The sequence below is a fragment of the Plectropomus leopardus genome, chromosome 3 (genome assembly GCF_026936395.1).
Source record: "Plectropomus leopardus strain MGB_pleo_1.0 chromosome 3, ASM2693639v1, whole genome shotgun sequence".
Lineage (NCBI taxonomy): Eukaryota > Metazoa > Chordata > Actinopteri > Perciformes > Serranidae > Plectropomus > Plectropomus leopardus.
Genome location: NC_142178.1, coordinates 28,772,228 through 28,787,214, shown reverse-complemented (window position 1 = coordinate 28,787,214; position 14,987 = coordinate 28,772,228). Strand labels below are relative to the sequence as shown.

At 38.0% G+C, this 14,987-nt stretch overlaps 1 protein-coding gene across 1 annotated transcript in view; it reads left to right on the top strand.

Moving 5' to 3' along the window:
• The window catches only part of sorcs3a (sortilin related VPS10 domain containing receptor 3a), a 319,849-nt gene extending 308,716 nt beyond the window's left edge, over positions 1-11,133 (top strand). Inside the window, exons 25-27 of the mRNA XM_042484973.2 lie at positions 160-265; positions 1,116-1,276; positions 5,726-11,133. Of these exons, the coding sequence (XP_042340907.1) occupies positions 160-265; positions 1,116-1,276; positions 5,726-5,784 (326 nt within the window). The 3' untranslated portion in view covers positions 5,785-11,133. The remainder of the gene's footprint in view (positions 1-159; positions 266-1,115; positions 1,277-5,725) is intronic.
• The last annotated feature ends 3,854 nt before the right edge of the window (positions 11,134-14,987 follow it).

The window sequence follows — 14,987 nt, the reverse complement described above, 5'->3', positions numbered from 1 at the left end:
AGTTGTATGATTTGGAGGACTTGTTTTCTACATTGATTAACACTCCATTTCTGCAAATAGAAAGTGCGGGCAGGTTGAGTTATAAGTTAAAAACAAATAAACAAAAAGGTAGATAACAACATTAACAATGTAACAGTAACATAATCCTTCCTCCCACAGCACCTTTGGTGGACTCCAACCCCAGACACAGCAGCTCAGCTATGCTGATGCTCTTATCAGTGGTGTTTCTGGGCCTCGCAGTGTTCCTCATCTACAAATTCAAGAGGTAAACATGTTTGTGATTGCTTCCAGCTGCTGCACATATGATCATATAGGTCCCTAGTATATATCTATTACCATATTATCCATTATTGATGGTAACAGATGAGCACAGTCTGGACCAATCAATCAGTCGTGTTTGCGAATTTGATTTGACAATCCCCCCTAGAGGCTGTCTAGTGGGATTTCAATGCAAGAGGCCCATGTACCAATCAGGGATAAAATGCAGAGAAAACGACCATTAAATGGTTTAATATGCAGTTGCTGTGCCTCGGCTGTTATTTGCTGAATAAATTATTCATACTCAAAATTATTCTCTTGAAAACTCAGAGGGAAATGGAAAAGCTGTCATTAATTATGGATATGAAATTTTTCCCATTAGTCTAAAGAGGATGCATTTTTCAAGAAATCTCACAGTTGACAAAACAGAGCAATTAATAACCAAAATGAATAGTAATTGGAAATAAATTGAATAGTGACTAGATAAAGATGTTTATTAGGTGTTACAAATGCAGATGGGAAAAGATACCAGTGTTACTGTAATTTGCCTATAGATTAGTTACTGAGTTATAATTATAGCCGAGATAACTTTTAAAGTTGGAATGCCCATAGCAATATTTTCTCTGAGGTCGTAGAGAATTGTGGGTCTTTAAGAAAAGTTTATCATCTCAAAGTTTAGAAAGCAAGTAGAACTACTTTGGTTAGAGTTGTGAAAATAATGAGTTGGGACAAAAACATTTTGCTTTCTTCTAGGAAAGAGTGATTTTTTTTTTTTTCCTGAAAAACGTTGCCACGAGATGGTTTTCTAATGTTGTTGTGAGGCTCATTTGTCAATCTCGTCTTTTGGAAACTTCTAGAAAAATACCTTGGATCAACATATACGCTGAGGTGAACCAGGAGAAAGAGCAGGAGATGATTGGCTCGGTGGGCCCAGGTGACAGCACGCCTAAAATCACTCTGAGTGAGTTCTCCACATCCAAAGAACTCATGGAGAAGGAACTGGATGCCAGGGTCAAAAGTAGGTGAAGAACTGTCAATCGACCTATTCCCACTGGAATTGTATCACCTGGAGATCTTTTGTAACTTGAAAGAATTGCAAAGATTGTCTATGATCTTAATCCTGTGTGAATTTTAGATGCACGTCAATTACCAAGTAAAAATTCCACCGCAAATTACCTACCATATTTTGCCAAACAATAGAGGATAGATAATATACAATAAATAGATAATAGTCCCATATAAAAAAAGCATCTCTGTGATTATGGGTTGTATCAAGGCTCTTTTATGCTTAGCATTAGATATGTATATGGAGTGGGATGGAGCCTTCTGTCTGTACTCTGCGTTAATTTCGTCTGTATTTGTGCACATTTTCTGAAAACTTCACAGTTTAAGGGTGATACGACGATAGGAGATGACAAAGACATTTAAAAAAAAACAGCTGAACGTAACAAATCAATAACACAGTGAAAAGAATTCTCAGTCCAAGTCGTGATATATTTAATGGCGTCCCAGACCACCACCACCTATACCGTCTCTGTTAAAAGGTACATTATTACAACCTCCTCCACTGTTGCTTCATTTCTTATCATTGACACTTTTGCCTCTGCCCTGTGGTGCCATCTATTGGCTGTATTTATGCTATCGTAGAGGACGCATGGGAGTATGAGGGCAGGGACAACAACACAATGTTTTAAAAGATGTATCTATTTTTATACATAAAAGGATAATAAATGAGCCCCAATTATTACACAGCAGCAGATCGCACTTCAAATGCAGTTAGCTCGCTATGAATTCACTATACTGCCAAAGGGCTACTGTTGGCAGCTACAGGCAACTTTTAAGGTGGAATGATCTCTTGCATGTTAATGCATAAGCTGACCTGAATTATGACATATCAATATGATAACTTTCATCACTCAATTAGTTTTTACTGTCTCGCATAATATACACTTTAGTGATGATTGAAACTTCAATCACTTAAAAATCTACATTAGGGCTGGGGTGACGCGTTGACACAATCGACGTAATCAACGTAATCGATTGGTGAATATATCGATTCACATAACGTGCGGCGACGCGTCGCACTGTTTCACACAGTGCACGTAATGAGAACGTCAGCAGCACCGATTGTGTTGTTTTTTGTTTCGGCAGCTCATGTTATCAAATGAGAGCGTGCACACTTCCCGCCTGAGCAGCGCTTGTCAGGGACGTCTGAGCTGCATGTCAGGTGCAGCACATCTAGAGAAACAGTGGCTCGCCGTTTTCTATGTGTGACATTCGCGTTTGTTGACTCCTACTACTTTACACTGGAGTTTAAAGTCTCTCTCACAGAGATGAGCAAATACAAAGATGTTTCTTTTACCACAACTTCCTTGCTTCCCTTTCAAAACAAAAGCTATCTGACTGTGTCTCTGTGGACAGAATGCCATCAGTTGCTGATACAAGGCATTTTATTTTAAAGCATTTAGAGGATGGGGTTGTCAGCTGTGCAGGAGCTAGTATAACTTTATTAATGATAGGAATATGTGCTTATAAAAATGAAAATACAGCACTCATATCAGCAGGCAGCGGTATGCCTTAAGGCCCAGTTAAGGCTTGTCTATTTTGATGCAGAAAGAATGTACTAGTTATAATTATAATTTTGGCGCCGTTATACCTCCCGTGATGAGTTAAAGGCAGGAAAACTCCGGTCCGCCATTCAATTCTTACATACAGAACGGCAAGGCGGCATAAGAGCACAATATTCCTGACATTGCTGTTAATTGTAAAAACATTGTTTAAAAGCAGTTTTGATGTCCTGATCTGAGACAGGATTTGTTTCTGTGATTTCTTTAGTAGGAGTCAACATGGTAATACACAGACTAAACATGCAGATTCACCGTCAGGCATACTTAAGCTATCGAATTTGACTTATTTTTAACCAGAGAACAAGCGCCTTAATCTCCTTATAGCATTTTTAATTATTCAGAGAAAAGGATAGCAGCGGGAGCCCCAGAGTAGCGCCAGTCCTGGATGGGGTTTTAACATTGTAAAGAATAGATTCCAGCAAGGTTTGCAGTACTGAGAACAATGAATAATTAATAAAACCAACATGTTTAAGCATGCAGCCTCAGGATTCCAAAGGCCGGCAGGAGCACAAAGGCAGCGGCCTTCATCACTTTGACTGGTCACAATATGACTTACTTAAAAAGAATATTTCAATCCAGCATGAAGTAACAAAAACGAAATCTGCTCAAATAATGCATGCTTACTCTGACCTCGTATGATGCACAGAGTCTGTTTTGCAGCTTTACCAGCAGAAAGCAGCAGAGGTCATCTGGCAGTTCTTCGATTTTTATTAGACTCTTAAAAAGCTGAATCTGACAGGTGTTAAAATTCTGAATAAATGTAGAGTACTGAAAGTCTTACATAGTAGTGGACACCCTCGAGCTCAAAGGCAATCAGTATTCTGCTTTATTTCTAGCTGAATATTTTTTTCCAGCTCTATGCCCATTGTGTTTTTAGCATACAGTCCATAATCATCCACAGAGCCTGATGGTGGTACAGGCGGTTGTGGTACATACTGAATGTGAAAATATAATTATGAATGCTGACTAGAGTGCTATATTAAGAAGATAAAAATACAGTAATTATACAAATGTAAAAATACACTGGAAAAACAAACAATACAATAGAAACAATTATGTAATCGCATTAACTCATTTGTTCTCACAAAGCAACAATAGTATATTTTTATCTTCCTCCAAAATTAAAGGTACCCTATGGGGTTTTCGAGCTTCAAAAATTGAAGAATTTGCTGCTTTATTTTATCTTATGTAATAGCATGCAGACTATTTTTGTGTTTGGAGTGTTGGTCACACAGAACAGGAAGTTTAAAGACATCCACTTGGGAATTAGGCGATTGTGATTTGCATTTTTTTCTTTTGCTAAGATTTTATAGACCAAATTATTAATTGGTTAATCAAGAAAATAATTTAAAAATGAAAAAAATAATTACTGAATGAATGAATCGCCTACTGTAGTGACAATCTCAGCTGCTGCTTAACAAATAATGGGGAATTATGGCTGCTGAGTCTCTCCTGAGTTAGGGAGATCCCTACTCACAATGTATTTTGCCATTATTGATCCTTAGCACTTATAGTAATACTTAAATTACTGTAGTTGGGTTAGTTTCTATTTATTAGTTGAATTTGTTAAAACTGTTTTGTATTCATCCACTGTATATATTTAAGCATGTTTTAAACTAAACTACTGTAAAGAGTTAATATATTGTTCTATTTTACATTTAAAATTCACTTTGAAATAATAATAATAATAATTAAAAAAAAAAAGATTAAAAAAAGACACATTCTTAAATGTTGTTGACTGTCGTTTCATGCTTCTTTTTTTTAAGTATCGGTTCAGGCACTGCTCAGGCATAGGCCCCATTTTAAAAGTATCATTTCTGAACCAGTATCAGAAAAAGCCAAACAATACCAAACCCTAATCCACGGGGGACTTAAATCACATAACGCCGTGCATTAGTGACACGAAAATGTTTATAAAATAAGAAAACTTTCTGTTTGCTCAATAAAATACCACACACCTTTAAATTGTGTAAACAGGTAGAGAAAGAAACAGTATAAACCCCCACAGCCATCATGCTGCTGTCATTTATGCGAAATCAGGCTTGATGGATCTTGCCTGAGTTTCCGACTTGGAATTCCAACACGTAAGACTGTTGCATGGCACTTTTCCTCGTTGAAGGTCACATTTTTTTCTGAGTTATAAGAACAATAGATTGCATCAATATAACATCACTATAGGGTTACTCCAGTGATTTAGTATTGTACTTCGGTGAAGTGAAGGGAGGCAGCTTTCAAAATGAATGGTCATAATCAGTGCACAAAAGGAAAGAAACCCTTATGTTTAGTCCCTAATATGCATCCAGCTCCAAAGTCACTGGACATTTCCCATGATGCAACTCAATACCATCTTTCATCAGACTTCAAATTCAAAACCCCCTAATTAACAGGCAGGGTTTCTAATAAATTTCTGGTTTCCAAACCCAAGTCTGAATAACCCCGATGACATTACATGTGTAAAATCAGTGGTGTTACCTTTTAATTTATGCATTGATTCTGTCCATTAATTTAATCAGTTGAGCTGCAATTCACAGCCTCTCTCTTGTCTCAGAAAAATACTACATTTCAAAACTGAAATGTCAACTATTCATTCTTAATTTGCTCATTCATTCTACTAAAGGTATCAAATTAAAAAAAGACAAATTTTCATAATGGCTCACTTTCTAACCTCCACGCTATTAAACAGCTTAAGAGCCTTTGATAAAACAGCATTTCAGTAATTAACATGAGGTGTTAATGTCAAAGAAGTTATTTGTTTTATAGGCATTAAAGTGCCGACAGAGTACTAACTGACTTTGTTCTCTGCTTGTTTTTCTTCTTTTGTTTCATCTCTTTCTGCTCAGGGGGAGTTGGAAATGCCTGCGAGAGCACAAGGGAGATTCCAAACTGTACTAGTGTGTAAAGCCGGAGAGCAACAGTTTATGTACAGAGGGAAGTATTACAGTGTCGGGGTTCTCTTTTTCTGTTTTGTAATTCTCAACACAACTGATGTTAATAGTTTTCTAAGGGACCTCATTTATACAGACTTGCACGGACGCCTCGTTCAACAACATCCATGCAGCAAATGTCAATTTACTCAATGAGATCACTGTAATTACTGGCAAAACTTATTCAGTTTTGTGGATGTATAAGCTACATAACGACATTTGCAGAGTGAAATATCTTTCGTCAGAACCTATGAAGAGTTATGTAAATTTCCTAAGGAGTTTGCTTTGAAAATCATTTCTGCCTATATATAGACTATAATGTCTGAGTCTTCAATCAAACAGGGAATATTATTGAAATGTACAATATTATCATTCGTTCTGTTAAATGTATATATTATTAATTTCTACATGCTCGTAGTCTTGAGTACCATGGCGACGACAGACCTTACAAGGGTCTGTTTTTGAACGTGTGTTTAAAAAGTCAAACATTACTTAAAGAAATCAACTTTGTTTTGCTAAGGTCCTTGACTTGTGCATGTTCTTATTGAGGACACGATTTCTGTGTTGTAGATAAGCAAGTGTTGTAAATAGTTATTTTCTAATCATTCATCAAAAGAGTCCAATCAATTTAGCCCAGACTTCTGTTGTGCTCTCATTTTCTTCAGTTGCCGTTAGGCGATATGTACCTAGTAGAAAGGGTTTACCTAGATTTAACTCTTCACCATTTCCCTGGAAATAAAATGAAAGGATCAACATGAACATGATCATGTTAGATATGTTTATATTTTCATTAAACATATAGGCTACAATAGATATTCAGACATTTTTATGATGACAGATGACAGTTTTTAAACTACTGAGCCAAGCATTATTTGCCATTGGCATCTCTGCATTACATTCTGCTTCCAAGTTAGAGGCTCTGATAGTTCAGATTTGGCCTCGGAACAAAAGCTGAATCAGTTATCAGTTATTGTGAGTTGTATCCCACTGTGGCAACCAGTGATCAAATTCAAGTTTTGACACTTCAGGAGAACTGTGATGACATTTGTTCCAACATATTAAATGCAATATTATGGGTTACATCCTCTAAAATAACAGTAGGCAGAGGGTCGGGTTTCAATAACTGGATTTAGATCTTGATTAACAAAACACTTTTTAAGGCTCTGACAAACCAAACAGACATCAAAGAACTAATAGTGTTGCAAGACATCTATTGCGTTGCCTCATGTCGCCTCTTTTTCGGCCAATGAGTTGCACTTGACAGACTGTAAAGACTGCAGCCAACAGCCAACCAGCAACTCTCCATACCAGCAGGTTGCAATAGTCTGCATTCATCTTTCAAAAGGGGAAACCAGAAAACTGACAAGGCAGATTTAAGACCTGACAATGGATGAGCTCAAAGAAAACACGTGTTGGCAATCAGAGCATAGAGGAAACTAGCTGTAAAGTTGTCAAATGGTAGTAAATGTACAGTGGGGTTTCAGTTTGTCCGTGAGGAAGCACTGTAGCTCCTAAGGACTCAAGTTAAGTTCCTTTGTCTTGCTTCTTAATTGCTGAGCAATACGAAGCTGGTTAGCCCAGATGGAGAAAACTACAATTTATTACCGAGAGGATGAAAGACAGAGGATATGAGAGGATAGCCGACAACGTGTGTACAATCAACATCAAATAGTGAAACTCAGCTCTTGCAGGTAATAACAGGGTGTAGGTATGTGATGTATAGCTCTTCAGTGGTCCTGCATCACTGCAATGTGACACCAAAACTAACCGGAACAATTGTATACACATTTTATTCTATCGACCGGGCTGCCATAGGAGCACCAAATGATGGGCATCAATTACTGCTCTCACTGTGTTTGGCCTTTAGACGCCCAGTTGAACTTGCATACCTTATTAATATTTATGCTTTTTAACTTAATAATCATAACTGGGGAGCTCTGGTCTTTGAACAAAGTAGCTTGTATAAAATGTAAGATGTGCAAAGTAAGTCGGTTACAACCATTATATCACTGCATCAGATACATTTATTAAACATTTCATATCTTATACTTCACATCTTATTTTTAGGTCGCTACAACATTAATAAGAGTTCCTCTCAAATCTGCAGCATTTCTGCCTAAAAGGGAGTTACGGTCTGAACTATTTTAGTTATTAATGAATGCAGGCTACTTGCATGTTTAAAACTATACCTAATGCTATTGAAACCCAACTCTAAGCGAGAGTATAGATATTTTAGAGGATATAAAATCAACTATGTTCTATAAAAATCTTCAAATTCAATGGATTTTTTCATTATTTTGTGCATAAATGGGTATAACAGTAACTTGAAATGAACTGCAGTGTTTCACATATGGTTGTTTGCTCAGGGTTTGGTGTGTCTGCTACATGCATCCTGAGTAGAGTTTTGAATTTGACAGCTAAAAAAGTTTACATTTCCTTTCATTTGAAAAATATCGTCTCTAAATATGACAACTGAAACAGTTGCATCGATTTAAACTTCTCACAGTGTACAGCGTAGGTACAGTGCAACTGAGCTGGGTTGATGTGATTAATCCACTCTCCCTGGTGCCATTAGGCTCATTTTACAACCCAACACCTGACTCACTGCTTTGCGTTTAGTTTGAAATGACAGCGTAGCATCCTCCCAGCATGCAACTCTCTACCAGCACTGTGTTATGTAGGCCTACAAAAGCGAACTGAGTGGCTTCTGGTTGACTCCTGAAGGCGTCCTGACGATAATCACAGAAAGCTGGACAGCTGAGCAGAGGATGCCCCATGCAGAGCGTTCCCACAATGCTCAGCTCAAATAAACAGCACTTGCAGGAAAAGTGAGAGGGGCAAGGGAACACTGTACAAAGATACAGGCTGTCACATCACGTATGCATTACCTCGAACAGAGCGTTCTCATCTCAGACCAAACAGCCAAGCCAAGACTTGTTACTGCAGACAGAAAACACACTGAACAAAGATTGCTTCGTAGCTTTGTTGTATTCAACACATGTCATAAGCAAAGGGTTGTTTGCTTGGCTGGATTTACTTCGGGTGGGGGCTTTGATGGTGTCACAATGCCATAGTTGTTCTGATTCTTATTAGCAAACAGGATTAGGAAAAACTGAAAAGAACTATCAAAAAGTTTGTGCTAAGAGCAACTAAAACTGTACTTTTTTTGTTATATTTCTTTCATTTATTTATTTTTTTGTCTTGGACCCTTTGAGATTGTAAAGAATGTATGATGAATACACTTGTTCATAGCCAGGCCATAATGCTTTGTAGCAGCTGTTGGTGTGAAAGAACTTGGTACTCCATAAAAGTCTGTAAACAACATAAAGAGTAGCTACTAACAATGTTGTGCTTTAGAGACCCTTTTACAGTTCGTAACAGTTATGACGTACGTCAGTGTGCGCACTCAGTATACGGCAACGGCGGTATGGCGGAGTGCAATAGCCTGTCAAGCATTGCAAGAGTGTAAAACATCAAAGATTATCAATGCTACCTAAACAAACTGATTTTGACAAATGGTGACCAACTTCAAGATTCGTGTGCTTTTAGTAAGTGGATGAAAGACCCGATATGGCAAGAGGCCCAATTTTCAGTAGCCATATATATACACACGTATTTGATAGTGAAACGAAGCCTGGAAACCCACCAGAAATTGAGAGCATACAAGTCACTAAATGCTTACAACAACTACTTCTAAGGTTATGAATAGAACATCAAATATCATGACATGGACTCAGAGTTTTGTATCTAACGGACCAGTTGCACCAAACTGACTTCAAAGAACTAGCAGCAAAAAAGGCCAGCTATTGCGCCGCATTACGTCATCTGTATCTCAGCCACAAAGTTACACTGAACACAACACAAAGACCACAGCCAACGGCCAACTAGCGCGTACATTGTGTGTTTGCATAAGAGGAAATAATTTATTCGTCATTCAAACGAGGAAACCGAAAGACCAACAGGAAGGATTCAAGACGCTGGTTAGCCACTTAGCACATTAACAACACTACCGAGAAAGAAATAAGCATTAAAACACAAGCAGTTACAAACATTTCTGCAAGACAGCTCAATGGAAAATTAAACTTTATCTTTGTTTCGATCTTTTGCCCTCTTGAGCTGGCCCTTACTTCCGTTTCTCTGCTTGTGTACTGAGCTGTAATACCAATAAGGGGGATTTCTCTGACACTCACAGATGACCTCACACTGAACAACAGTTGACCGTCAGCAGATATCCTCCCTTGCCAAAAACAAGAACACAAGGCCAATATTTATGAGACTTGGGTTAAAATGAACGAAAAACAAAATCTATGTCCTAACACTTCAATTTATCCTGCAGGGTGTGTTGTTAGCTTGCTAACATACATAGTTCAGAGCACAGTGATATAGTTGTAATGCAAACATGAATTCCACTTCTGCTGAATATAACAAGAATTTTCGATTAGATCCTCAGTCCAGTGGCAGTCAGAAGGTTTAAAAGCTTGAAGCCACAGATGCTGCCTGTGTTTTTGATTTAAAATGTGACCATCAGAACTGGTGACTTTCAGCCAAATTTGTGTTTTTTTGTTCATTGTTACTTGCATAAATGGTCAGTGTAGATAATTATCACAAATGGGTAGAAATTTGAAAGTGATTAAAGAAAAATTACAAGCTTTTACGAGGACGTCTACTTGTTCTGTTCTTTTTTTATGTCCGCTACCATCACTACGAGCAACCACAACACATTTGGCTGAGTCACCAATTCCAAAAATGGTCACGATATTATCGAAATTCGTAAGAACTTGAATCCGCTATTGGAGTGTCAATTCTGAAAACCAAAAGCCTAAGAGCCAGAAATTTTGACGCTGGTAACATTTTTAGTACAATGTTCAAAGATTGCCAACTCGTCTGGATAGCTGGGCCAAAATGCCATTTCCATTGCCTACATGCGTGTGCATATTTTTGAAAACGTCGACTTTAAAAGGGTCTTTGTCTGCACAGACATGTTGGAACTGTCACCAGAAAAGAACCTTATACTCTTTGGGAAATCTCATTGCTCATTCAAACACCACTTTGATCACTGGAAATTGCTGTCTCATATGATAATCTTAAATGCCACATTATACTGTAAGAACCAGATCCAGGGGAATCCATAACTGAGAAATGAAAGAGAATCTTGCTTTCTTGATATTACAGAAGGCATAAGCATTGTAATGTTCTTCAGTGCACAAAAATCTACAATGCATGCATCATCAGTAATGTTCTGTTTCATCTTTATTTCGATATTTCTACGGTAAAGAAACTGTCATTTTGAAATTGTTTCAAATAAATGTATTTTTGTACATCAACACATTTGTTTTCTGGGTGATGATATTTCTGTGTACTGAAGGGTGCAAAGAAGATGATGATTACTGCAAATTGAACTGCTTGCCTGATGAGTGAAAGTACCAATTCACAGTTAAAGTACAAAGAGGTTAACAAACTACCAGCACTGTCCCCGGTCTTCCTGCTCTTCCTCTACTCAGACTATTTGACGTGACCAAAACACATCACAAATGTCACATATGTCTCTAGTGTAGCATGCTACACATACAAGCATACAAAAGTCAAGGTTGACTTCTGGGCATGAACACTGGTCTCCTTGGTGAAAGTGTATTTGTTTGACCCATCCAACATCATTCCCACCCACCTTATAAGGCCTTCTTCAATATTTGTACAATGTTACGCAGACTTTGTTGCTTTTTATGCTACAACACTTCCTCCTCTGCTCCTGTAATAGTTACTACTGCCCCAGTTTGCATTATATGCAAGTATGTGTAGTAATTAGCTGTTTGGCCTAGCTCAGCCTAGCTCCTCATATACTGTACTTTGGAGGGTGCAGTGTGATAACTGATAGAAACAATGGCTAAAACTATAACCCAATAACCCACACTGGATTTATCTTTTAACAACAACGAAAAGACAAAGAATATAAAATACAACATTCCTTTGAACTACAACACCCAGGGACCTCATCATGTTTGATAACATCTGCGTTAAGCTGAATTCTCAAAGCGCTAAGAGGTGGAAAGAGAGAGAAAGTAAACTAAATGAGATGGAGATTAAAAATGAGAGATAGATTCTTTCACTTGTGAACCGGCTGTTATTATGTGAGCTTCGTGCAGCCCTCGAATGGAGGATGGGTTTTTCATTTCACACGCTTGTCCTTCAAGTGTATGGAACTGTTTTTCAGTATTTTCAGGACTCATGAGAGGGAAGGTAAGTTCCTAGATGTTCTGGTGAGTTATAGGTAAACAGAAACAACAATGTTTTTAGAAATGATCTAACAAAATAATACTGCTTACCTGTCAAAAATTCGGGGCCTGTGTGTGTGTACAAATGACTGACAAATAAGTACTTAAACTTCAAGGAATGTCAAATGACCAAAACTGTTCTAATGGCAGAAATCAAGGCTCTTCTCTCCACTAATGAGAGGCCAATAACAAAATAGGTTTTTAAAGGCCCTCATAGATTGACTGTGAATGTATCCTGAGTTGCAGTACTTCATTTAAACTGTCATGCTGGGCTGCAATTGCACTTTACAGGTTTGGGGTCAAGTGTAGACATGATTGGTCTTGCCTACATGAGATGGCTTTGACCTTGTAGAGCATGTAGACTCAGGCATGATATGACTTAGGGCAATGGAGCAATTACACCGATTATTGATTGGGACTTTAATTATCATTGCAGTGATGACCCTGACTAGTAAAATATTTGATTTGACAGCTCCTACACAAGACTAATGCATGCAAATGTCCATTCAGCCCAGCGCAAATTGATTGGGAGCAAGATGTGTGTTGTGCTCAATGAAAGACTTTTCTCCAGAGAGAGGACAGCATTGTCATCTCAGATCCACCATCTTCCGCCCTCCCTGCTTTCACCCACCCCCCTGGGATTACTTCCACTAGAGTATGAAAATACCACTGTCACTTCATAAAAGCCTCCCTCAATTACAGTTTATTCCACTTTTTTCCTGTTTTCTCTGGCTGTGGCAGATGAGCCTTGGACATGAAATGGAATTATTGGAGTTATCAATGCAAGATAGCGAAGCTGGCACAAACAAAAGCCATTTGTCTTTATTCACCAGGGAAGTCTGAGAGCAGCCTCATTATACTGTGGCTCGAATTAATCTCGGGCCCCTGTCTCTCCCTTTCACCTTGGGAGCCTGATACAATGTATTACAGGGCTCTTAGAATCCCGAACACATACTCTAACCCTTGGTGCAGGTTACTGATAGACTTGCATGTCAGGTGGAGGACAGAGGCACAGAACGCAGCAGTGCAAGCTAAATGTGGAAAAAAACAGGTAAAGTTTGGGTTCCGCCATCTGAGTATTACAGTTTCTGCACAGCTAGAGTTTTATTACATTTTTACAGAACAGTTGACAGGAAGACAGATCAAGAGAGACTTTTAGATTTACACACTTATATTTGGCAACACGAGCTGACTTTGGAAACAGCATGGAGACGTTTTGATTTGTACCCTGAATGGTTTGTAACACAGATTTTATGACTGTGAGTGTTTCTCCATCTGTGGCTCAATATCACATATGGTCATTACATGAAGAATTAATGATGAAAATAATTATCAGGGGAGTGCTGAGGGGAATGCTAGCAAAAACCACTCCATGCAGATACATTACTATAAATGGTAAAGTGTAGGACTGCCCCCTGTAAGTCAAAGATTCGACTCATCAATTGGAGACCCTCAGTTGACTAAGACTGCTTCGAGTAAAGCAGTTGTTTTTTTCTGAGCAGTGCACTTCTGGGCACATTTGGTCACCAGATTTTGCTGCGTAGCGAGTTCCATGACTTTCATGTTACTCTTTGAAACAGAGGAGCTGTGGACTTGCAGGCAGCAGCACAGAGGACAGACCTTCTACTTAAAAGTGGTGAATTTACAGCCCACATCAAGTTTATACGATACACTCTCCGGCTTTTGTTTAATATCAAGTGTCATTTGTGCAATTATCTTGTTTACTGTATTAAGTTAGCCCGTTTCAATTTAAACTTGAAAATAAAACAAATTGTCAAATACTCATATTGAACAGCCAAATCCGTTTCAACTGTCGTAATTCTGAGTCGGGTACAGCCCTCCTAAAATTTACCTCTTGACTGATGCCACCCATCCTCATACCTATGTTTGCATTTTTTCAGCCACCACACTTTCATATCACGTTATCAACCTCCTGAAATATTTTGATAAAATAATCAAAGGGCATTGCAGAGGTAAATGCTATTATTTGGAATTCTCTGTTTTCTAGCAGCTGAAATCAACATTATTTTTACAGTTGTGGTTTAGACCAGAGTTGAACTAAAATCCAGAGTCTTCTTTTTTTTTTTAGATAAAAAAATCCACAAAAAATCCTAGCAAGTCTGAAAGGTGACTGAGACCTTCAAAAGTGCTGTTAAGACCGGTCTTAAATTTCAAAGAAGAAGCTTCAAAAATAGCCTCTGTCTTCAGTTAGGTTTGATTCTAAAATCTGGCAGTTCCTGGTGGGTTGAGTCGTGTCCGGTTCGGCTGAAATTACATTGCCTCTCATCACCAAGACAGAGGAGACCATTGTGGTCCAGCAGTGACCAAAGTGGAACTATGAGTGAAAAAATATATTTATAATGATATGTAAATTTAAACTTATTTTAATCTCAGTTCATTTCACTGTAATTGCTGTGCATGCTTAACCTGTTTTAAGAGCTGCAGGCAATAAAGTCATTCAATGATTTTATCATAATAAATAAAAGCAATTTTAGCATTTAAATAAATCTGATGTTTGATAAGCTATAAACAACTGTGCTATTTATTTCAACATTACTTAATTGGTCTATTAGATAAGATGGTGTGGGAGTTATTAAAATAGTAGATGGTTACAGCAACTACAACTGTTGGTAGGGCTGAGATGCCCAGTCTGTTGGATGTTAGTATTTAGAGAAATGCAAATTAACCACCTGTGCAGGATGGCAGAATTAGTAAAATTACTAATTAATAATTAAAAAAGTATTCTGCTGCTGGAAAGATGGTCTTTTCATAAAACTGGGCTTTTTATGCAGCAGAAAGATGAAATACTTTTGAAAGTGGAGCTACATGACCAGAAAAAAACAAGGAAAAGGGCAGTGTCATTTGCTTTTGCTAGGTAGAAAACCTAAGACTTCCAGAATGCTTTGCGG